General features: G+C 42.2%; 2 protein-coding genes across 3 annotated transcripts in view; both read left to right on the top strand.

Moving 5' to 3' along the window:
- SLC5A3 (solute carrier family 5 member 3) overlaps positions 1–10,702 on the top strand; it is a 32,983-nt gene extending 22,281 nt beyond the window's left edge. For both annotated transcript variants that reach the window (XM_048867576.2, XM_075132955.1), the window contains exon 2: positions 647–10,702. In XM_048867576.2, the coding sequence (XP_048723533.1) occupies positions 960–3,101 (2,142 nt within the window). In that variant the 5' untranslated portion in view covers positions 647–959 and the 3' untranslated portion in view covers positions 3,102–10,702. The remainder of the gene's footprint in view (positions 1–646) is intronic.
- The window catches only part of MRPS6 (mitochondrial ribosomal protein S6), a 72,714-nt gene that overhangs the window by 22,416 nt on the left and 25,518 nt on the right, over positions 1–24,780 (top strand). The gene's annotated exons all lie outside the window — the stretch shown is intronic.

Genomic DNA, 24,780 nt, shown 5'->3' with positions numbered 1-24,780 from the left:
TAAAACTTGTAGAATAACCTCAGTTTTACAGTTAGTCATAAACTTACCATTATTTGATACGCGTGGCAGTGTTATGACTTCATTCCTATATTTAGTCATGGCAACAGAGTGGTGTCTCAAACACAGAATTGTGACATCACTTCAGGATCTAGCAAGAGAACTTGGGCTGTTTAGGGTGGAATCCTGGGGAAATTAAAAAAAGGACTATCCAAGTAAACTTTGTCATAATGTAAAGTGTCTTTCTATGCAAATGTGGAAGGGCTTATTTTAATGTCTTTTAAAATAGACTTCAATCCTGTGAGGCATTGGGGAGTGGGGAGGCGGGGCGGGAGGGAAATCCCTAATGAGAATGCATTTTGTTGTGTTGAGAGTATTTGACTTTTTTTTTTTAAAGCCATTTAATCTTTATGCTCTTGTTTGCTGTATCCATTGATACACGTGTACCATGTCCAGATTTTCAGCTTAATTATAAAGGGCACTACTCAGTTTGAGTAATGAATTCTCTGTTCTATCTTGCACAAATACAGTTTAAAAGAGGAAAAGCCTTGTAATCAGCCTTGTTTTGATAGACTTCAAATCTTTCTCATAAATCGAGTGAAATCCTTCTCTAATTCAATCTTTGTCTTTTGTCTTTGCTGCCTTGCAGGGTTGGTACAGTAGGCCTCACTAGACTTAGCTGCAGCTAAGAATTTCTCCTACATCAACAGAGTTAATGCTGATCTTGTGGAAAGTCGATTAAAAGTGCGTGCTAAGTTCTCAAATTTCCATTTAAGAAGCGGAGAAAATAAATCTGTCTTCTCAAAGTGTACTACAACCACCACCATCAAGACAGCAAATCAAGGGACAAAGAATTTGATCTGCAGTATTGATAAATGTAAACTGGTTCACATATTACTCTAAAGACTTCTTGGGGGGTGAAAATTGGACATCGTCAGTCAGAAGTCATTTTGTTTATAAAAATGAGGGCTTCTTTGGAAACAGCAGACATTGCCATTGTGACACTGTACTTTGTGCTTGTACTGTGCATAGGCTTTTTTGCCATGTGGAAATACAATCGAAGCACCGTAAGTGGCTACTTCTTGGCAGGCCGTTCTATGACATGGATAGCTATTGGTGCATCCTTATTTGTGAGCAATATTGGGAGTGAACACTTCATTGGGCTCGCAGGATCTGGAGCAGCAAGTGGATTTGCAGTAGGTGCATGGGAGTTCAACGCCTTAATGCTTTTACAGCTTTTAGGATGGGTCTTCATCCCAGTCTACGTACGGTCAGGAGTATATACCATGCCTGAATACTTGTCCAAACGTTTTGGAGGACATAGAATTCAAATATATTTTGCGGCGTTGTCTTTGATTCTTTATATCTTCACCAAACTTTCTGTTGACTTGTATTCAGGTGCACTCTTTATTCAAGAATCTCTAGGTTGGAACCTTTATTTGTCAGTTATCCTGCTTATTGGAATGACTGCTTTGTTGACTGTGACTGGAGGTCTTGTGGCGGTCATCTACACGGACACTCTTCAAGCTCTGCTTATGATTATTGGTGCCCTCACACTCATGATCATAAGTATGAAGGAGGTTGGTGGGTTTGAAGAAGTTAAAAGAAGGTATATGTTGGCAACACCAAATATTACGTCAATCTTGTTAACCTACAATCTTTCCAATACCAACTTTTGTCATGTCCATCCAAAGCCTGATGCTCTTAAAATGTTGCGTGAGCCAACAGATGAAGATATTCCCTGGCCTGGATTTCTGTTTGGGCAGACCCCGGCTTCTGTATGGTACTGGTGTGCTGACCAAGTCATAGTTCAGAGGGTTTTAGCTGCAAAAAATATTGCTCATGCCAAAGGATCCACACTAATGGCAGGCTTTTTAAAGCTGTTGCCTATGTTTATTATAGTTATCCCAGGGATGATTTCACGTATACTGTTTGCAGATGACATTGCCTGTATCAGTCCCGAACACTGCATGCAAGTCTGTGGAAGCAGAGCTGGATGCTCTAACATTGCCTATCCACGTTTGGTGATGAAACTTGTACCAGTTGGTCTGCGGGGACTTATGATGGCTGTAATGATTGCTGCACTAATGAGTGACTTGGACTCAATATTTAACAGTGCCAGCACTATTTTTACACTTGATGTCTACAAACTCATACGCAAGAGTGCCCCATCTAGAGAACTAATGATTGTAGGAAGAGTGTTTGTCGCTTTCATGGTAATTATAAGCATTGCCTGGGTTCCAATAATCGTGGAAATGCAAGGAGGCCAGATGTATCTCTATATACAAGAGGTAGCAGATTATTTGACTCCACCAGTGGCTGCACTGTTTCTATTGGGTATTTTTTGGAAGCGTTGCAACGAACAAGGGGCATTCTATGGTGGAATGGTTGGGTTTGTTCTTGGGTCTATAAGGCTGATATTGGCGTTTATTTATCGTGTCCCTGAGTGTAACCAGCCTGATACTAGGCCAGGCTTCATCAAAAATATCCATTATATGTATATTGCTACTGCTCTGTTTTGGATCACTGGAATTGTGACTATTACAGTAAGCCTCTTTACACCACCACCAACAAAGGAACAGATTCGAACAACCACTTTCTGGTCTCTAAAAATCAGGTCTGTAAAAGAAAATGCTTCAAAAGAGGATCCATATAAGGTACAAGAAAAAACCGTCTTGAAATGTAATGAAAATGCCAATCATATCTTGCCAAATGGTAAATCTGAAGAAAATATTAAAAATATTAAGCCTGAGGATATAAATCTTCTAGTCACTTGCAGAGAAGACAGCAACCCAGTGATTTCTGTAAGTCACTCTGAAGTTGAAACACCAGTTGATTGTTATTCAAATGGACAGGTGGCTCTCATGGGTGAGAAAAAGCGTGAGGAAGAGACTGATGATCGAGATAAACATTGGAAATTCATAGATTGGTTCTGTGGCTTTAGAAGTAGAAACATGAATGAAAGAGCCATCCAAGATACGGAGGAAGAGACTCTCTGTTTACAAATGTTGGAAGAGACTCCAAAAGTTAAACTATTACTAAATATTGGACTGTTCTGTGTCTGTTCACTTGGAATATTCATGTTTGTCTATTTCTCTTTGTGAGTGGTGAAGCTTTAAGGGTATGGCTAAACATACAGAAGCTGATACAAGTCTCTCTGGAGAATTTTAAAAAAAAAATACAAAACTTGCATCTCAGGCATTGTTTACGCTATATTGTAAAATCAATTTGTCAGCCAATTTAAAGACCATTTGAGATATGTATTATATTAGCTCTGTTTAAATAAGGAAGAATGTGGTTTTTAGTGCAGTACTGCAAGGTGTACGTGTGTGTGTGTATACACCAAAGAAAGAGGAGGTGGCTGTGTTTAAGGAAGAACATTAGAGGTGCTCAATCCAATATTAAAGTGAAAATAAAATTAAGTGTATAATTGGCATTATCAAGGCTGTCAGATAAAGATACCCATATATAGTTTATCCTCTGTATCATACTCCTGCTAACTTGACCAACATGTTGCTGCTTAATTTTGCTTGCAGTTTTTCACTTTTTTTTAAAATTACGTACAAAAAATGTGTGGTGCTTAAATTCCCCAATTCATTTATACTCAACAAAAAGACAGCATTCTGCATGCACTTATCTCCTCATGTATTATTTTGGAACATGCGGTCACTCTGCAGCTGCCTTCTACTTTTCTCCATAAGATTAGAAACCAAACATACTTAGTCACAGATTTTAACTTTTTTTTTTTTTCCTCCTATCCAAATTAAACACTGGTATGGTGAAAGATTGATATATATTTTTGAGGGATGGATGTGAGCAAGCCTGAAATTATACACTGTTTAACTTTTTGTAAACTTTAGTTTATGACCCTACTGAGGGCGGGGGTCAAAAAAGGGATGGATACTCTACCTGAATTTTCTAGTAAATGTGGACCAAAACAAATTCACTCCCACCCCATTCCAAATTTCTGTAACATTTTTGCTGTGTACATGAATAGGGTTAGCCTCTCCTTAGGGAGCAAGCTCCAGATGGATGCTATTGCTAGGAAAAGAGATCTGCCCAAGAATTATCAAAGTGAAAACTCGAATATACTTCAACTGGATTTAAAAAAATACTCCTAAAGGAAATCTCTAGCAACCCTATCATCAAGCTAGATGCAGTGCAGTCTGTTAAGTGTTAACTAATGTGTACTATGGATATGTTTTAAATTTCTATTGTGGAAGAGGGAAGTGGAAGCAACAAATAACAAGAGTCTGTATTTAGCACAGTACTCTTTCTTTCTAACTTCATCTGTTAGGAAAAGAATAGTATGAAGGATTCCACATGGGGAAGGAAGTGAATGTAGTGGGCAGCTTCATTATCTTCAGCTGGGGTTTTTTTTGATGCGTATGTGGAAAAGCAAAACAACTTCTTGTGCTTTAGCAAAGTACTTTCAAATTACAGGAGTGCAAAAAAGATGAGACTTTGAAGTTTTTTCCCCTAGGGGCTGTTACTGGAAACTCTATTAAGGGTTTGCAGAATTGGACACAGTTTAATACCCAGTTTAATTACCCTGAGTAGCCTGTTGATTTTAATGGGACTGCTAGCAGAATAGTGTGCTACTTGGTGTGAGTAAAAATGGTAGGTTAATGGAATCTGGGTTGAATCTAATTATTGACTGCTGGAGGAAAAACATCTTGCTGCATAGAACTCCAGTGGGTCACTGAACAGCTCTTGGTAAGCCAACAACAACTAGATTATCTGATGGAACTGGTCATTTACCATACTCTTGAAATAGCAATGGAGGCTGGTAGGTCTGTGGATTTGAATAGATGCCAAGATGTTTCACAGCAACTACTGTTCATTATCAGCTTTGTTTCTATCTTGCACTTGGAAAGTAGAACACTGTGGATCGCAGTAGAGCGATGAGCATATGAGCCATGTTTGAATAATGTAGATGACTGCAGTTACTGTACATGAATGAGGCTTGGTTTTGGTAGTGTTGTCAATGTGTGTAAAAGTTGTTGTTTAAATGGGTTGCTTCATACAGAAAAATATTTTTTTAAAAGATAAATTCTTAGTACATGAAAGATTCTGTAAAAATGGAAACTCAAGTTCATAAGTTATTGGAGGTGTGATGGGGGAAATGATACAGTATATGAAGAAATGAACAAAACTCTTTACCCTGCATATAAACAAACAGTAAATAAAAAAAGCTTGGATGGGTTTGCCCTAAATCTAGATGGATACACTAGGAAGAGGAGGGGGATGAAGAACTCGGGGAGCCTCCTCCCTTTTGTGTAGGGACAGAGTGGCTGTGGATCCAGAGCTTCTATATGCATTTTCAGGGCCTGCCTAAAATGCTCAGTAGCACACTTTGGGGTGTGTGGTGTGCCATCTTTGGGATGTTAACAGGCACTATCCCATACTAACTCTGCATACATTTCCATCAGCAACTGGCATTAGAGGGTTTGCTTATTGGCCCTTCTTGATCTAGTTTTAATGAATGTATTATCACCTGCCTCTCAAAGGTAGGCTGGCTCAGGGACCCTTTGCTTTACTGCCACTGCTTCAGTCCTTCTTACTCTTTCCCTAGAATGCCTCACACAGTAATAGGGCCAGAAGCATATATCTTGTCTCCACCTAGATAAACAGCAGCCTGCCTAACACAGTCTCTTCCCTAGTTCCTTTGCCCCAGATGAGTTCTTTTCTACCAAGCCCACTTTACATGTTTACTGCACAATGAGTGCACATGGCACTGGGCACACTTATGATCAGTGATAAAATTTTAACCCTGTAACAACATGTAATATTCACCAATAATTATGGCTGTATTAGGTCTACACTTTTAAAGACAAGGAGTTTCAGTCTATTGGCATGTGTTTGATTATACTTTGAATACTAAAACACAGTTTACTTAGCTCTATTTGGTTGTATCTTTACATTTTAAATGTTTTCATACTAAAAGTCCATATTACACTAGTTCTAAAAATTTATTTCCAATGGGGATCAATCGAGTCCTGTCACTATGTAGCTTCACAGAAGTAAGACAACCTATTGTTGGATTAAATATGGCAAAGTGTTGTAGTCATAGTTGGAAACTCAGTTGATAAAATGGCTGTATTCTCTCCCTGTCTTCATAACTGAGGCCTGGTCTACACTGTAAACTTAGGTTGATGGAAGCTACCTTTCGTAGACCTAATAAAGTATGCATCTACTCTACAGTAGAACCTCAGAGTTACAAACTGACTGGTCAACCATATATCTCATTTGGAACCAGAAGTATGCATTCAGGCAGCAGCAGAGACGGGGAGGGGATGGACAAAAAGCCATTCAGTACAAATGTTAAATGTGTTAAATGTAAATGACTACAAAAAAAAAGGATTTAAAAAAAAATGTTGACAAGGTAAGGAAACTGTTTCTCTGCTTGTTTTATTTTAATTAAGATGGTTAAAAGCAGCATTTTTCTTTTGCATAGTAGAGTTTCAAAGCTGTATTAAGTCAATGTTCAGTTGTAAACTTTTGAAAGAACAGCCATCACATTTTGTTCAGAGTTATGAACGTTTCAGAGTTACAATCAACCTCCATTCCCAAGGTGTTAGTCACTCTGAGGTTCTACTGTACCAGGTCCCTTCCACTGACATACGTTGACTGTAACATCGACTTTTCCACGAGAGGCGTAGCGCTTAATTCGGTGTTGTTGGGTCAGAGAGGCAGTGTAAACGCAGCGTTGTGTAAGTTGACCAAATTAGCCTCCAGGAGGAGTCCCGCAATTCTCCACTGTGACTACTCTGGAGATGGTGTTCAACTCTGCTGCTCAGCAGCCAGGTACACAGGAAACAGCCCCTCCCTTTTTAAATCTCCAGGAACTTCTGAATTCCCATTTCCTGTTTGATCAGCTTGGAGAGCTCACCGGCACAGCTGATCATGGAGAGTCAGAGCCCCAAATGTGCTCCAGCCTGAAGTACACAGGTGGTGGTGGTTCTTATTGGTCTGTGGAGAAAAGCGTCTGTACAGACACAGCTCTGATCCAGCTGAAGAAACGTAGAGGTCTACAAAAAGATTGTGTGGGACATGAGGGAGAAGGGCTACACCAAGGACATGCAGCAGTGACATTTGAAAACCAAAGAACTTTGGCAGGCATACCAGAAGACAAGGGAGATGAACAGTCCTTATGATTCTGCCCCACAGACATACTGTTCCTACATGTGATTCTCGGTGGCAACCCCACCACTACCCTCCTACCATAGCATGGATACCTCCCAGGAGTCCAAGTCCAGGGCCACCTCAGGTAAAAATGAGGAAGACATTCTGGATGTAGAGGAGGAGGAGAATGGGAGGCAGGTGAGGTGGGGGATCCATTCTCCCCAAGAGCCAGGAGCTATTTTTAACCCCAGACCAGTCAGTTGGTCGCAGGACAGCATGATGGCCGAGTGTGATGCCGGGGAAGGCGTCTCTGGTAATTATGCAATTCCAGTCAAACTGTAGGGGTACATGCTGTTATATACTTTTTTTTTTTGTTTAATATGAAGGAAAAAGTGAGGTGCAGTGAGTATCTGCCTCCATGTTGCTAAGGGGAGGGGGCATTCTCCACCTACCCACCTGAGCTCCCAACTCAGATTTCCCACAAATTGCAGTACAAGGCCTGTTACCTAGGCTGCTGGGCCATACTCACCATGGCTGGAACAGCAAACTGGTTCATTGGACAGCCAGGGATTCTGATTATGTTCTGGCTTGCACTTCAGTATAATAAGGGAAGTGATATTTAAATAGTAAACTTGCACTAGACCCAGGGTATGCACTAACAATGGTTGCCTTGTGCTTTGCATGCCTTATAGTGGAAAATTTGGCCTTCAGCATATGCTCTATACTGGCGGAGAGGCTTTTGCAGATAGAAGGTGGAAAAAAGAACGTGTGATGAATGTGTTCAGTGAGCTAATGAATGCGTCTGGGACAGCTGACATGGAGCTAAGAGCCTGGAGGATTTAATTGTTTGAAAAACTGGACATGGAGAGCATCCCAGGAGCATGAGCGTACCCTGCAGGATGAGATGATGTGTTTTATAAAGGACCAATTGGACACATTAAGGTATCTGAGCATCAAGAAAAACAACTTTACAGCCCCTGCAGAATAGCCTGCAAGCATCACCCTATTCTCAATCCTCCTTCCCAAGTGTTCCAGGAAGTGGCAGGGGAAGGTGCAGTATCCCTTCCACTCAACACTGGGGGAGGGTACTAAAAACAAAAGGCAACAATTCAGAGACCTTTGATGGGCAAGACTTCTGTGCTTTCAGACACAAGCAGGCTTGGTTTTTCCCCTTCCAGTTTTATCACACAGTTTGCCCAAGGTTAAATTATTTTCCTGTTTTGTTTTTATTTTTGTGCAATAACATACAACATTTAGAGAATGAAATCCTCTTTATTTATTCCAACCATGGAGACCTAGGGGAGGGGAGGTCCAGCAGAACTGATACAGTGAGGGAATGATAGGGGAAAGCACAAGCCACAATAATGTGCACCACTTATCTGCATTATTAGTGAAACTGCTTTTCAGAACCTTCCAGAGACACAGAGCTCCTTGCTGGGCTCTTCTTCTTGCCCTGGTATCTGGCTGCTCAAAATTAGCTGCCAACCTATCTGCATCCACACCCCATCGCTGCAGAAACTTCTCTCCCTTTACCTCACAGATATTATGGAGCGCACACAGCAGGCAGTGATAATGATGAGGATATTGCTTTCACTGAGGGCTAATCTAATAAGCAAACTGCGCCAGCGACCCTTTGAATGTCCAAAGGCACGTTTAACCACCATTCTGCACTTGCTCAGCCTATGGTTGAACTGCTCCTTACTGCTGTCCAATGAGTTGGTGTATGGCTTCATGAGCCATGGGAGCAAGGGATAGGCTGAGTATCCCAGGATCACGACTGGCATTTCAACATCAGCAATGGCTATTTTGCGGTCTGGAAAGAAAGTCCCTGTTTGCAGTTTTCTGAACAGACCTGCGTTCCTAAAGATGTGTGCATCATGCACCTTTCCTGGCCATCCCACGTTGATGTTGGTGAAATACCCCTGTGATGCACCAGGACTTGCAACACCATTGAGAAGTATCCCTTTTGGTTTATGTACTCTTTTTGGCAAGGTGGTTTGTGCCACGATTGGGATATGTGTTCTGTCTATTGCTCCACCGCAGTTAGGGAACCCCATTGCAGCAAAACCATCCACTATGTCCTGCATGTTTCCCAGAGTCACTGCCCTTCTTAGCAGAAGTCTATTAGTGGCCCTGCGCACTTGGATCACAGCAGCTCCCGCAGTGGATTTACAAACTCCAAATTGATTCCCTACTGACCAGTAGAAGTCTTGCGTTGCAAGCTTCCACAGAGTGATAGCAACGCTCTTCTCCACTGTCAGAGCAGGTCTCATTTTTGTGTTGCTGCGCTTCAGTGCTGTTGAATGCTCTGCACAAAGTTCCTGGAAAGTGGCCTTCCGCGTTCAAAAGTTCTGCAGCCACTGCTTGTCATCCCATAGCTGCATAACGATCCGGTCCCACCAGTCAGTGCTTGTTTCCTGGGACCAGAAACTGCACTCCACTGTGTTCAACTGCTGTGTTCCTGCCAGCAGCAACTGGGAATTGTTTTGCTCTATAGCTTGCTTGAGTGATATTGCAGTGTTCTGCGTGGTGGCTCCTGTCTTGGCTCTGGAAATACTTCAGAATAAGGCATGTGGTGTATATAATGCTCACAACAAGAGTGTACAGCTGAGCGGGGTCCGTCCTTCTCAAGCTATGGCATATGTGCGGCTAAGCCAGGCTTTTGGGGGGTGGGGGGGAAGGTGCAGGAAAGTATGGGGGGTTTGCTGTTGATATCAGAGGAGGGAGAAAACTGCATCATGGGAGGTCGAAGCCATGTTCCCATTCCCTCCTGCAATGACGTTTTGTTTTCATGAGGCATTGCAAGCCCTTCCCAAACCGGGCTGCAGCTAGTTGCACTATGGGTTAGCTACCCATAGCACATTGCTCTGTGCATCGATGCAAGCGCTGCTAGTGAGGACGTGCTCCATTGACACAATGAGTGTGGTATGGACACACCCAAATGACTTAATTACTGTAGTGGTTGGATGTTGACTTGATGTTTTGTAGTGTAAATATGCCCCTACTGTTAGGAGACTTTTTAAAAGAATCTACCATCCACCTGTCTTCATACTGGGCTTTTTTAGAAACTTGTTTCCCCACTAATCTCTGTGTAATTTCTTCATATCCAAGCAAGCTCAATTTCTGCATCTTAGCTGTCACTGTAGAACTTGCTAATGTTCGTCACTGCATATGATTTATTAAACATTATCTATCTGTATTTGATACATCTAATAGATGACAAAATACATCTACCAGTTGTGTTTTTTACATAGCTTGTTTGACCTGAAACTGAAAACACTAGGTCAGTCTTGGTGTTGTATGAGTAAAGAGAGGTAAAGTGTTGTATGACCGCACTAGTCCATGTGCAAGTGTCGACATTACCAAGTTTTATATGGAAACTGAATCTTGCTGCTGTTCCTCTCCATTGTTCCTTATCTCTCTCCTTACTAACTTTCCTACCAAAGTGTATCTTTTAATGCTTCTGTAATGTAAGAAAATCAAATGGGATAGTTTTAACATGGGCATGGTCAGCTATGAAAAGGCCAATTGTAAATTAATGCAACTCAACTGTGAAGAACACTTTTAATCTGATTTTTTTTTAATTTTTTTAAAGAAATCTCAATCTATTGAATAGGGAGGGAATGTTTATCATCTTTAAAATATGCGTATTAGGTATATTTCTCTCAGTTTTAAAGGGAGTGTAAACTGGATAATCACCGGGCACTTATATTGCAATCTCAGTTATGGGGTGAAATATTGGCTCCACTGAAGTCAATGGCAAATGGAGCTAGAATTTCAGCCATGATATCTAATGGCTGTTAATGAATAGAGATATTTTATTTTGCTTTAAAAATAATACTGATGGTTTTAATGTTGTCGACTGTAGAATCATTCATATTAATACAACTGCACCCAAGAATATTTTCTGCATGATCTCAGACTTTTATGTGTATATTCTTATACTGTACAGTGGTGCATAGACACATTACAGAGCAGAAGGCTCAGTTGTATGAAAGACGGTAACTTGACAAGGTTTTTCTCTCTTCATTTTGATGTTTATCAGGATTGTTTTCGTGCATAGAAAGCAAAATCCAGTGCATATTCCTTGGAATATTAAAACAGTGGCTAAGGAGCTTTTAGCATTCAGGTAAAAGTGAAGACCTGTATTAATAATGAGTGTAACCACTTCATTACATTCCTTTTACTGCTTTATGCATATACCACATTTGATGGGCAAGAACACTAACTTGGACCATGCCATGGACTACGATGTGTAAGAAATTGCTTCAGGGTTTTTGAAGCGTAAACATGCCTCTACCAGTCTTGAGTCATGATCTGATCAACAGAGATGTGAACCCAGATTAGATGTAATGTTGTTGGTTTACCATTAACTCCTGGGGCTTGCAAAACTGCAAACATAGTATCTTTTGTAACAGATTCTGGTCCCTCAAATTTCAGTATCTGGCCTCTCATGGTGGCCAATGCCTGTTGCTGTGGACTTGGACCAATTGCCACAGAGATCCAGAATGATTTTTCTACCCATCTCTACATAACTAGCCATTTATTGTCTTGAACTTTTGAACCATGGCACTTGATAACACCTATTTTGACACTTGTAGCTTAATTTTAAATGTCACCCTTTTGTTCACCTTAACTTATTTTTCTTAATTTTCTCCCACTAATTTACTAAAAGCTTCTTTTAAAAAGAGAAGGCTTCTTGAAAGCTTTTTGTACACTTCATTATGGAAAACTTCCCCTCCATTTTGGAGAAGCTTCTTTGACAGAATGGCATCAACAGTTTTTTCCTTTACCTTTCATTGATATCGAGAAGGAAATGTGATGGTTCAGTTTACCCTTTGTATGCTTCCCACCAGGGCTTTGGAGCCGTGCTCTGGCTCCGCTCCAGCTCCAGCTCCAGGCAAAGACCTGCTGCTCCGCTGCTCTGCTCTCCTGCTCCGGGCTCTTCTCCAAAGTCCTGCTTCCCACCACTCTCATTCTCTTTTCTGCCTCTTCTCCACATTCTCTCCACCTGCCCCTTCCCCCATACCATAAAGGCCAGGATGATACTTCTGGTGTAAGTCATGTAGGTACTTGTACCTGGCTAGTGTGAAGGATTTCCCTGAAGGTTTTAGAGGAGGGTGGAGTGGGGAATAGCTATCACAGAACCTCTGCTTGAGCACCCAAAGTGAAAGATACTTGCACGTCTAAAACATGCAGCTTTATTTTTTATATTCTTATCCTAAGATAACAGCGTTGTTGGGAAAACCTTTCAGAGAAAGGGCTGTGTGGAAGAGGTTTGAAAAATCTTTGGAGTCATTTATCTCTAGCTTTCTTTGAGAGACATGCTTTGGATTTGGTAGTGTATAATAAAGCAGAAATACTCATGTATTTATTCAGTAACTGTATGTTCCATGCCCTTAAACTTAATTGTTTTGAAATTAATATTAACCTTGTTACATGTGATGTTTTAAAGTAAACAAACTTATGTGCACTGTTTTAAAGGTGTTTTTCGTTGTTTTTTAAAGAAAATGTGTATAATTCAGTGGTTTAATGTGCTTTAATTAGGCGATGATAAAGAGTAGTTGTAGAATATAAATAAATATGTAACTAGGATTTCTGATTTTACTGGTGAGATCTCAAAATGCTGATGTTTGCAAAATGGTTTTATTTTTTGTCTACAAAACACTATGGTTTTTCTTTATGGTGTTGGTTTAAAAGGCATTTGCTTTATTTTTGTTCTGCTATCAAATAGACTATGTATTGACATCTTGTGACACTTTTTTTTTTTTAAAATAGATTATCAGCTTCACTGTATAAAGTCAGACACTCTGAGCAAAGATGGTGGTGATGTTATATGACAATTCTCTGTCTATCAATACACGTTTTTAAATGAGGTGATTATTAAAAAAAAAAGTTGCTGTGCAAAATGTTAGTAGTCTTCTTCAAGAAGAAAGCGAATTCTTTTTTAATATCACGACAGAAATCTTTTCATTCATCTTTTTTTTTAAAGCACAGTGTCAAAGTGATGCTGCTTTTACCTTGTATATTTGATATTTTTTTCTTAGATTTCTGTGAAATACTTTTCTGTTTTTGTTGCTGTTGTATTTTCTGCAGCTTTTATATAAAATACCAGTTAATGAACTGCCTTATTTTTAACTATTCTGCTAAAATGCATTGCTGACCAAAACCAAACAATATTATATAGCATTTGAATTCTGCTTTTTCCCTAGCCCCTGACTCATATGGAATGAACCAAATGGACATGCAGATCAGGCAACTCTAGTTGGGTCCAGGTCTCTCTTCGGTCAAGTGTTTGTTTAAGGGTCTAGCAAGATCTTATTAGACGGATGACTTTAAAAATTCTTGTAGTAGGAATATAGATTTAGCAGTGTTAATGAGATTAATATAGCTTGATTATACTTGTAAATTGTTACTGTCCATATCTACAAGTTCTTGTCATAGAAATGATGTATGATAAGGTAATTTTGGTCTAGTGAATAGAGTATTATATTGTTATAAAAATTTTGAAGTAAACCTGATGCAAAACTCCTAGTTCTCACTGCTGACCCTGTGTATACTGTTTGCATATTATCTTGCCTACTGCATTTGTCTTCAAACTAAAACTCTTATTAGAGAGTGTCTGGATACTTCAAACTGTTTCTTGCAGTTTACATTCCTTTACCATGGCATTTTGTCCTGTTTAAAAAGTATTCTGTAAAAAGTTTCAATAAAAATGGTGAAAAAACCCAAACCCATGTATTTCTGAAATTATTTGGGAGAAATTGTAGATATTGTAAGCTGTCTTATGTTTTAACTTCATTGACTTTGGTTACTTGTAATAAATCTTGCAGTCCCTCACTCTTCACCCACTATTAAAATGCAGCTCTGTCTGGGGTGGAATTTAGTGACCATTTAAATAGTAATCCACCCAAAGAAACTAAGACTATCCCAGTCTACTTAAAACTATAAGAGGAATTTAGGTAGGCAGAACATAGTTGTAGAACTTGGCCAGAAAACAAAGAGCTAATACGCATGGTGTGGAACATGCGCGCGCTCTCTCCCTCCCCCCCCCCCCCCCCCCCCCCCCCAAAAAAAAGCCATGGAGGCAGGGTTTGATTCAACGCTGCTACCTCCATAATTTGAAGTCCAGGGCATTGGTAGCAGAGAGCCGTTTGCAGTGCATCAGCTCACTCCAATGAGCCTGCAGAATCTGTTAACGTTGGTGTGCCCATAATTGGCAGTGCAGCCCTAAATGAATAGTGCAGGCCCAGGAGAGCAGGTGGACAGAACCTGCACACCAGCTGCCAACTTGCCATATTTACCACGGTCATAAATATAAATGGAAGGGTAACCACCTTTCTGTATACAGTGCTATAAAATCCCTCCTGGCCAGAGACAAAGCCCTTTTACCTGTAAAGGGTTAAGAAGCTCAGGTAACCTGGCTGGCACCTGACCCAGAATGACCAATGAGGGGACAAGATACTTTCAGATCTGAAGGGGGGGGAAAGGCTTTTGTCTGTCTGTGTGATACTTTTGCCGGGAACTGATCAAGGATGCAAGCCCACCAACTCCTGTGAAGTTAGTAAGTAATCTAGCTAGAAAATGCATTAGGTTTTCTTTGTTTTGGTTTGTGAAATTTGCTGTGCTGGAGGAAATGTGTATTCCTGTTTTTGTGTCTTTTTGTAACTTAAGGTTTTGCCTAGAGGGATTCTCTGTGTTTTGAATCTGACTGCCTGTAAGATTATCTTCCATTCTGATCTTAGAGTTGTTCTTTTTTTGTTCTTCTATTAAAGTTCTGTTTTTTAAGACTCTGATTGGGTTTTTTTGGGTCTTAAAAATCCAAGGCTGGTCTGTGCTCATCTTGTTTATTCTCAAGCCTCCCCAGGAAAGGGGGTGTAAGGGCTTGGGGCGGGGGGGGATATTTTGGGGAAATAGGAACTCCAAGCGGTCCTTTCCCTGATGGTTTGTTAAATCACTTGGTGGTGGCAGCGTTTACCTAATCCAAGGGCAAAGACTTTGTGCCTTGGGAAAGTTTTAACCTAAGCTGGTAGAAATAAGTTTAGGGGGTCTTTCATGCGGCTCCCCACATCTGTACCCTAGCTTTCAGAGTGGGGAAGGAACCCTGACAACCTCCCATGAGTTCTTTTAGAAAAACTCAAGGGGAGGACAGTGGTGGCTAACTGTTTAGCTTTTATTCTCTCAATGTGATGTGGCTGTTCTCTTAGCTTGCACACCATGTACAGCCCTGTGCCTGGGAGAGTGAGCATCCCAGGATATTTTTGTGTCATCCAAAAAGCACATCCTTACTGAGGATGTTGTCTCTGCAGAATGATAAGAATGAGTGATAAATTTGCATTATAACATCATCACGTTCATAATACTAAAAATGGACAGCAACCATTCTCAATACTAGCCATAAACTAGTTACGTAAACTTTATTTATTTTTTGTTTTGGTACGTTGCCCCCAATCATTGGAATGGAGGGGGAGCAATTAAATCGAGGGGTTCTCAAGGTTGAGAAGATGAATACTGGGCTCAGTTTCACTCATGCAGTCTGGTGTTGCAAATGTAAGCCTGGTATAACTACCCTCCAAGGTGACTCCCTCCTATGTAGAGAAATCTTTCAGTCGCCCTAGAGCTGCTATAATGGCTCTCATGGTACATTCTGGCCTCTATCTATGGGACATCCTTGGGATGTCCCAGCATTTGACAGCTATAAAGGACACCTTGGGCTGTGGGCATCCTTGCATAATTCATTAGGCTGAAAGTTTTTATCTGATGCTGGAGAATGGCCATGCCCCAGGAATGGAGGAGCTGTAAAGGTGAATCAAATAAGATCATTCAGACCATGAAATCTGGTTCCTAATATCTAATAATTACTAGAGTGTGAGGCCCACTACCGTAACTTTCTGCAGAATCAAGGTTTTAAAGTTTAACTTCCTTCCCTTTGTGGCTGTGACTATAAACCAATGCAGCCTCGTCTTCTGGAGGCCATGCAGTACCCATGCCTCTGTGGCAGACCTAACCTAAGTAGGTTTAAGATGGAGATTGGTAAGTTTATGAAAGGCATTTTGCGATGAGGTTGCCGGCAGTAGCAGGAGACTGCCCTCTGACCCTTCCAGTCCTATGGTACTCCCTTGCTTAGAGTTTTTCTAAATTGCAGAAGTGTGGAAACTGATTTGAAAATGCCTAGCACCCTGCAGATGCAACCAAAAGCAAATAATTTAAACTGGAAAGAGTCAGGCTAGTTTTGAGCTGCCGCTGCTGCTTGACAAAGCTATGAGTAGCAGTACAGGCAAGCCCTGGAGTGATTCCCGGCAAAGGAGACTGCAAAAGAATGGAGAGATGAGGAGTAGAGTTACTACTTGGATCGTAAGTGAGGCTAAGATTAGGTCATGGAATCCGTGACTTCCAGAGACCTCGTGACATTTTCTGCTTCAGCCCCAGGGTGGCGGGGCTGGAGCTGTCAGCCAGGGGGAGGGGGTGGCCTTGCAACTCCCAGCCACTGTGGATGGCGGAGGGACAGCGGAGCCACAGCAGGGGTGGGTGCTGGACCCCCCCCCCTCACCATTTTGTCACAGATATGTTTAGTAAAAGTCAGGAACAGGTCACGGGCTTCCACAAATTTTTGTTTGTTTGCGTATGACCTGTCCTTGACCTTTCCTAAAGAGAACTGTGACAAAATCTTAGCCTTAATCATAAATTGTTGAGGCCAGGGACTGTGGTTTTCATTGTGTGGCTTGTACACCGATTAGCACAGTGGGGCTCTGATCTATGATTGGGATTCCTAGGTGGACTGTGGTGTAAATAATACCACCACCCTTAACTGTGCAGCAGAATGAAGGGAAAGAATATTGTGCTGCTCTATGCCAGCAGCCAGAGGGGCTGGAAGGGGTTAGGTTTCCACATTAATCAAACATCTACTAGACAGAAGCTATAAAAGATAGGGCTTCCATGCTGGGCCTGGAAACAAATCCTAATATAAGCAATTCCAGCATCCTGTCCTTTTCCAGCAGCTGGTGTGAGGGGGGAGCTGGTTGGCTTCTCCCTGTTCCTAAACAGCAGCAGTCAGTTTTGTCCTCTGGCCATTGGGTTTTTGTCCTCTGGCCATCTGGCCATTGAGTCTAGGCTTGGAAGAATTAAATATCTATTGGCGTCGCTAATAATAAAAATTTACTGATAAGCAAAGTAAGAAAAATGTTGGCTTGAGAACTTGTTAGTTTGATTTAAAGATATTTACTTTGTATGTTTGACATGTGGTGTTGACAACTTGTGCTTAACAGTTACAAAGCATTAACTTTTTAAATCTCAATGCTTGTCATTAAATAATTGAGCTCTCCTGCTCATAATTTCCCATAACTGTGGATAATTGAAATAAATAAATAATGCTTAAAATTGGTGTAATCTCTCAAAATTATAAAAATTGAATTCTGCCAAGCCTACTTAAGTCACTCAAATCAGTGTCTGAATGGGTAGGTGAATAGGGACGAGAGGATGAGAAAATAATTTAAAGTAGGTGAGAGAGAACACGTGGGGTGGTGATGGGGAGCAGCATAGTGAAATAATTACAGTTTAGTGCATGGGAGGGTGACACGGAGAGAATAGACACAGACATTGAAATCTGAGAGAAATCATAGGTAGAGTAGGAATGCACCTCGAGAAATAGCCTGTATGAGAATGTGGTCCTTATATAAAAAATGGAAAATTGTATATTTGTAAACTTAATCCTGATAGACTTTAAAGTAATTTTTCTATCAAGGTAAAGGTTTCAGAAGAGTGTTCTTTGATCTATAGCCTAGCTCCAAAACCGGAAGGGTACTATGAATTTGTCATAAGTCAAGCAAATTTATATTGGAATTGGAAAAGATTGAGAAAAGGGCAACAGAAATGATTAGGGGTATGGACAGTTTCCAAATGTCTAACTTATCAAAAGTGTTTTGTTAAAGTCTATATTATAATATCTTGGGAGAAGATAAAAGGGTTAGCTACCACATAAGAATAAAATTTTAGGAAGGAAGCTTAATTGGCTCTGAGGTTGTGGTTCAGACATTCTTATTTTGTTTCAGTATTAAGCTGTTAACCAGCTCAAGTCATAGACTTGGTTACAGTTAATAACATTTCTTAGTTGTGGTTCGTATAACCCAGGGGTCGGCAACCTTTTAGAAGTGGTGTGCCGAGTCTTCATTTATTCACTTTAAGGTTTCGCGTGCCAATAATACATTTTAACGTTTTTTAGAAGGTGTCTCTCTATAAGTCTATATATTATATAACTATTGTTGTATGTAAATAAGGTTTTCAAAATGTTTAAGAAGCTTCATCACCTAGGCCGGCAGCAGGCTGAGCAGGGCTTGCGGCTGGGACCCTGGCTTGCAAGGGGCAGGTAGCCAGAACCCCAGACCAGCAGTGGGCTGAGCGGGGCTGGTGGCCGGGACCCCAGACTGGCAGTAGTCTGAGCGGCTCAGCCCGCTGTCTGCCTGGGGTTCGGTCCGCCGGCTCCTGCCAGCCAAGGTCCTGGCTGCCGGCCCCGCTCAGCCCGCTGCAGGTCTGAAGTCACGGCCCTGTCCACATAGAGTAGGTACCTACCTTCTCCCTGGTTCTAGCCAATCTTTTCTTCTCTTTGCACTGAGATGAGGGTGGGAGTGTGCCGAGAACAGGGCTGGGGATGAAGGAGCAGGCTGGGGGTTGGGGTGTAGGGTCTGCCCAGGAGCTAGAATGAGGGAGGGGGCTCAGGGTTGGGGCAGGAGGTTTGGGTGTGGAGTGCTTACCTGGGCAGCTCCCATTTGGTGCGAGGGGTACAGGTGGGAATGTGGGGTGTGTGTGCAGGAGTTCCCGTTTGGTGCTCAGGGTGGGAGTGGGGATGTGGGGGGTGCAAGAGTCAGGGCAGGGGGATGGGGGTGTGTGAGGAGGGTGCCGGAGTCAGGGCACAGGCTGGGATGTGTGTGGGGTGAAGGGGTGAGGGCATAGAGCTGGATGTGTGTGAGGAGGGGTCAGGGCAGAGGGCTGGGGTGGGGGGTGCAGGGATCAGGGCAGAGGGCTGAGGGTATGGGCTGGGGTTGTGAGGGTGCTCCCAGCCCCCTGCCCTGAGCGGCTCACGGCAGGGGGCTGGAGGGGTTATGCCCTGATTCCACCCCCTTCCCCAAGGTCCTTGGAGCAGACAGTGCCCTGCGGCTCCGCTTTTACCTCTCCTACTCATAGCAAGGGCCGTCAGTTGATCGGCCGCAGGGAGGGAGAGAAGGAGGGGCAGGAACCCAGCATGCTGGGGGAAGAGGCGGGGGGAGGGGGAAGTTTGCCTGCCCTGCAAGGAGAGAGTGGGTGGTGGAAAAGGCTGGGCTGGGCCTGGCAGGATTTTTAGTGGCATGCTGCTGTCTGCCTGGGTCCGGCAGACAGCAGCGTGCCGTTAAAAATTGGCTCGTGTGCTATAACCAAACAACCAGCTTCCTTCTTAGAATCTTCCTTACACATTCTAAGGATTGATTATCTCTACAACTAATTTGTTTTAACTTAATCCAAAGTTGAGACAATTTTGTTGATTTAACTATTTTATATTGATTTAGTACTTGTATTGCTTTATTTTTAGTTTTACATTAATAACTTAGCTTTGGTGATAAATTTTCTTGATTCTGTTTTAAAATGTGTTAATAAAACTTATTTAAAAAAACAACCCTGAGTCTCCATTTTCTCTCAAAGTAATGTGGGTCCTGAATACTAGAGCAACTGGGTGTATATTAATTAGTCAACCTAAAATAACTTCCCTCCTGCCCCAAAATTAGTCTTTGGTTCTTACAGCTGAAAAAGATTATACCCTCTATTATTTGGGGGGTGGGGTAGATAGAGTGAACCCAAGAAGGGAAAGCGAATAACAAAAGCAAGAGAATGCAGTTCCTTCGAAATGTACTGACAATGTTTTCAATTTAAAACATAACTGCTTTGCCCAGGGTGTGATGGCATCAGTGACATTTTTCAACCTGGTGAGTAGCCTTATGTCCCGGTTTTCAGAAGGGCTGAATACCCAATGCCTATTGAAGTCAATAGGAGTCTCTCGTGCTTGGCACCTGTGAAAATCAGGCCAAAAGGTCTCTGACAATTTGGTTTTTAGGTAATGTTTTAACCCTATGGAAGAGATGGTATGGTTGTCTTAAGTAGATATATTTGAACTCTTTGTAATCACGTTTTTGTATTTAGGCTTTTTTCTTAAATTCTCCCGCATTCCGCCCCCTTCAAAGTTGCTGTGAATACTGTTGGTATTCTATGAGTACTTAAGGCACAGAAGGTGTAGTGTCCTTTGGCACTATGATGGTGCTATAGAAGCATCTTTTATGGATATGTAAGCGTGATTCAGAAACTTCTACAATCTCTAGTTCCAGTCAGTCAGCAGTCCCCATATTCTATCATAGCATGCTCTGCATATCCACTGAACTATTGGGTTAACCTGTGTAAGAAAATACCTCAATAAAGTGATTAGGCTTTAAATGTAACAACATTGCTTTAATTGAAGCAAGTACTGGAGTGCTCTAGAACCTGTATAGCCATTCAGGCTACTCAATTTAAACTAAATGAATCACTAGTTCATGTTTGTTCAGTATCTTAAATAGAACACTGTCCATCCAGAAACCAAACACACAGAAGAGAACCAATATGTGAACTTAATTTAGAGGTCTGCTCATGAATGTCTTACTACTTATTTGGATAGATAGTCTTCAAGGGGTAGTTTTGCCTGCATAAGGTATGTAAAAATGAGCCAGTTTGTAGTAGAGTATCCTAGTATAGTAACTGGGAGCATGTTGCTTTGAAAACAAAAATCCAAAGCCAGCATTTTGGATTTAAGGGCTAGATTCGCAAAGGGCCTTGGGCATTGCAATGCTGAGTGTCACCACACCTAACTTTTAGGTACTTACAAAAAAAAAAAAAAAAATCAGTGGGATTCACAAAGTCTGGGTTAGAAAGCCTGAGATTTGTGCCTTTTATACAATGAATTGGAGGAGAGAGGCACCTCACACACGAATTAGAAAGCATAAGCTAGCCCATGGAAAATGCTAAAGGAAGGAGTGTGTCCTAAGCCCTACCTCTCTCGAGGTGTTCCGCACCTCCCTCTGATCCAGATTTAGGTGTCAGTCTTACCTTGGGGATTCTCAGCTGTGAACTCAATTGTGAAGTTAGTCACCGAAAGGTGTTTGAGTAAGAGGTCTGTACTCCAGACCCAGGACCTAGTCAAGTGATATGCAGACTTTTCCAGTCACAGCCCCCTCTTTCTCCCCACCCCCAGGTACCAGAATCTGTCAGCGCTTCTACTCCATTATTGCACGGCCAAGGCTTCCTCAACAGCAGAGCTTGCGCTGGAGGTAGAGCAGGGGCTGGGGGTAGGGGTGGATCTGAACCTGGAGGCTGAACAGGATTGGGGGCGGAGTGGGGCTGGAAGAGTGGCTCGCCCTGCTGCACATCCTCGGGATGTTCCTCCGTGTCCCCATAGTGGGGTGTATCCCACAGTTTGGAGACCACTAATCTAGTCTGACTGCTCCAGTGTCTGTTTTATCTAGGTGGAACAGCTCCAACAGGAAAGATTGAGGGGGCCACACATCAGAATATCTCATAGACTGATGGCTAGGGCACTTGCCTGAGAGGTGTCAGATCACTTTTCAAATCCTTGCTCATCAGCCAGAGGAGGGGACTTGAATGGGAAGTCACCTGCATCCCAGGTGAGCATTCTAACCCACTGGGTTGAGAGTTATGAGGGAGCTGGTCCTGCTCCTCGTTTTTGTGGGTTAAGTGAGCTCTGAGCAGGCCGACCAGATCACGCCATGCAGGCAAATTAGGCAGAGGAATGTCTGTCTTCTCCCAGTTCATGAATTGCACTGGGGCTAATGTGTCTGGACATTAAGTGAGGCAGCAGTGCCCATGCTCAGAGGCAGAGACCTAGGGAACTTTTATTACAAAAACTTAGGTGCCTAAATTCAGTTTGCCCCATAGGTTTTGGTGGCAACTGTGTGGGGGTTTTGTGAATACCCAGTGGTGTGTAAATTGGAACACTGCCAGCTAAGCTGTCTTGTGAATCTAGTCCTAAATCCTATAACAGTCACAGGGTGTATGTTTCTATCTTGTTAGCACTGGCATATCAAATTGATAGTGAACTTGTTCCATAATTAAAATTTCACCGTTGTTCCCTGTAACAGGGTTCACGACCTGCCTCTCTTCCTGAAGCCTGCTTGCCCTCCCCAATAAGGCTCGGAGAGGCTTCAAGCTTGTGCAACACCTGTGTTTTTATTTACTTATCATTGTCCCACCACCAGTGTCCATCTATATACAAGCTTTACAGGTTTGGTTGTCTCCCTTACAGGCAGAGTCAGCCTTCAGCTAGCATGCCTCTAACTCCCTTCCTGACTGACTTCTCCTTGACAGTGCCTTTCCTTCTGGCTTCCTCCCAGCCTTTATAGCCCTTGGCTTGTCAGGCCAGCAAGTGTTGCCAGTCCTCAGGCTGGCATCAGGCCTTTTCCATCAGTCCCAATCTCATTCCCTTGATTGAAGCTGACCGGGCAGAGGCTTATTAGGTGCTTCTGCACCAGCACCCTGCTACATTCCCTTGCAACTCGCTTCTAATTTTTGCAATATTTTGACACCACCCCACCTAGCCCTCCTTTGAAGTGTGAAACTCACAAGAACATTTGGCCAGTATTTTACAACTTAAAGAAAATGTGGTTTCCCACCACCAGCATCATATTTAAACATCACTTGAGAAGTGTAATGCTGTTTATGGTGGAAACTTTGTTTATAATTTAATCAGGAATGCCCATTGAATTTAAATGTCTTGTATTAATTGCATCATTAGCTGAAAGAAACTCAGCTACAATCCTCACCCTAAAACTAAGGCCTGATCTACATTGATGTAAGGCAGCTTATGTCAACCTAACTCTGTAAGTGTCTACGATACAATGTTGGTCTCACCGATGTAAGTCGCCCACTACACCGACCTAGTAACTCCACCGCCGCAAAAGGCTTAGTGCTTAGGTTGATGCAGTTAGGGCGACACAGTGTTAATGTAGACGCTGCATTGACTGTTCCGGCTGTGAGCCCCTGGTCACAGTTAAATTAGTGCAAGCGCTTCTGGTGAGGATGTGGACCGCAGACAGAAGGAGCTAGTGTGGACATGCCAAACCGATTTAATTACTGTGGTGGCTGTACGTCAACATAACTTAAGTTGACTTAATTTTGTAGCGTAGACTTGCCTTAAGTATTCTGTGCGTATTTTTCTCTCCATCCTCTTTGGACCCTTTTGGGAAGGGGTGGGGGCTTGAGGAGGCCTCTCTTGGCCGCCTGTGCTTTTCCTTTCCTATCACCTTCCCGCCCGCACCCCTCTTCCCCCCCCCCTTATCTCCTGTGCTCAATTCTTTACCCTTTAGTTGCCTAAATGGAGTATAGTTCCTCACACTCTGATACTAACTGCAGGGTTGATCTTTCCTACCTGGGAAGAGTTAGCTGTATGGATGGCTGCATGCTTCCTCCCCTTAACTCCCCAGGACTACACAGTCAATTTAAAGCTCTTGCGTTGTTATAACATTGTTCCTGTTGAATTGACTCACCCTGCTGCAGGTTAATGTCAATATAAAAAAATCAGTACACTGAAAACTTAGGAGCAGCATAACATATATTGAATTTAATATTAAAATAACACAAGTTACTGTATTGTAGGTCATTTAAAAAAAAAACCTGCTTGAGTATCCAAATTTCTTCTATTAGAAATAAGTTTCTGGTCTTAACATACATGCAAAATTTACGTGATCAGTTTTTATGAAACACCAGTCTTGCAAAGGCTTTATCTGAAGTTGCTGCAGAATTTCCAGACTGCCACAGAATGTTGCCAGAGTGGTTAGAAACCATGGGCCCTTGCCCCAGAATTTAGGTCCAGCTTACTGCAGAGCCAAAGCACATTGGATCTTTTTGGAACTGAATGACTTTTACTGCCAGTTTCTGTGCTACAGGGTTATTAAGCACTAAAACTGACTGGTAGGTTCATGTTCAATGTCCTGTTGCATATTGTTGCATATTGACTACTGGGTGGTTCTGTAACTCGCATAAAAAATATGCCTGCCCCATGTCTCCCAACCCTCTGTCCCTTCCTCCCACTTCTTTTTATGCTTGCTTGTCCCTGTTCTAATTTTACCTGATTGATAAAAGACTGTATTGTGGACTTCTTTCATGCTGGGAACATTAAATATCCTCCCAAATGAGCATGCTCTTGCAGGAGTGCTCTACCACTTGCTAGATATAATTACAATAGTGTGGCTCTCCTATGTAGAGTAAATATTGATCTAAGAGAACTTGAATCCCTAGCCCTCTCCCTTTTTAGAGCCCTTAGTTGATGACCCAAAGAAGTCTATGCATGGAATGGCTTTCAGCTCACTCAGAGGACATTTCTTCCATATACAAAAGATCCTCTAAGAGGAAACTGCTGAGGGGTTGGTGAAGAGAAAGGGAAAGCAAGGTCAGTGTGGGTGACGTGCTTCTGAACTAGTATTTGACTGTGGTTGTAAGTGAAGACTGTTTATAACTTCTGGGCACATGGGGGTAGTGAAGCCTTTAAATAAACTGTGTTTGTGGCTTCAGTGTTTGTGAATGGTGCCAATTGACAACCCTGGAGACCTCTATCTGCAGAACGATTACATGGCTAGAAGCACTGTCCTCTCC

This window comes from Caretta caretta, chromosome 1, assembly GCF_965140235.1.
Source record: "Caretta caretta isolate rCarCar2 chromosome 1, rCarCar1.hap1, whole genome shotgun sequence".
NCBI lineage: Eukaryota > Metazoa > Chordata > Testudines > Cheloniidae > Caretta > Caretta caretta.
The sequence above is the reverse complement of the archived record's forward strand: the minus strand, read 5'-3'. Positions and strand labels throughout refer to the sequence as shown.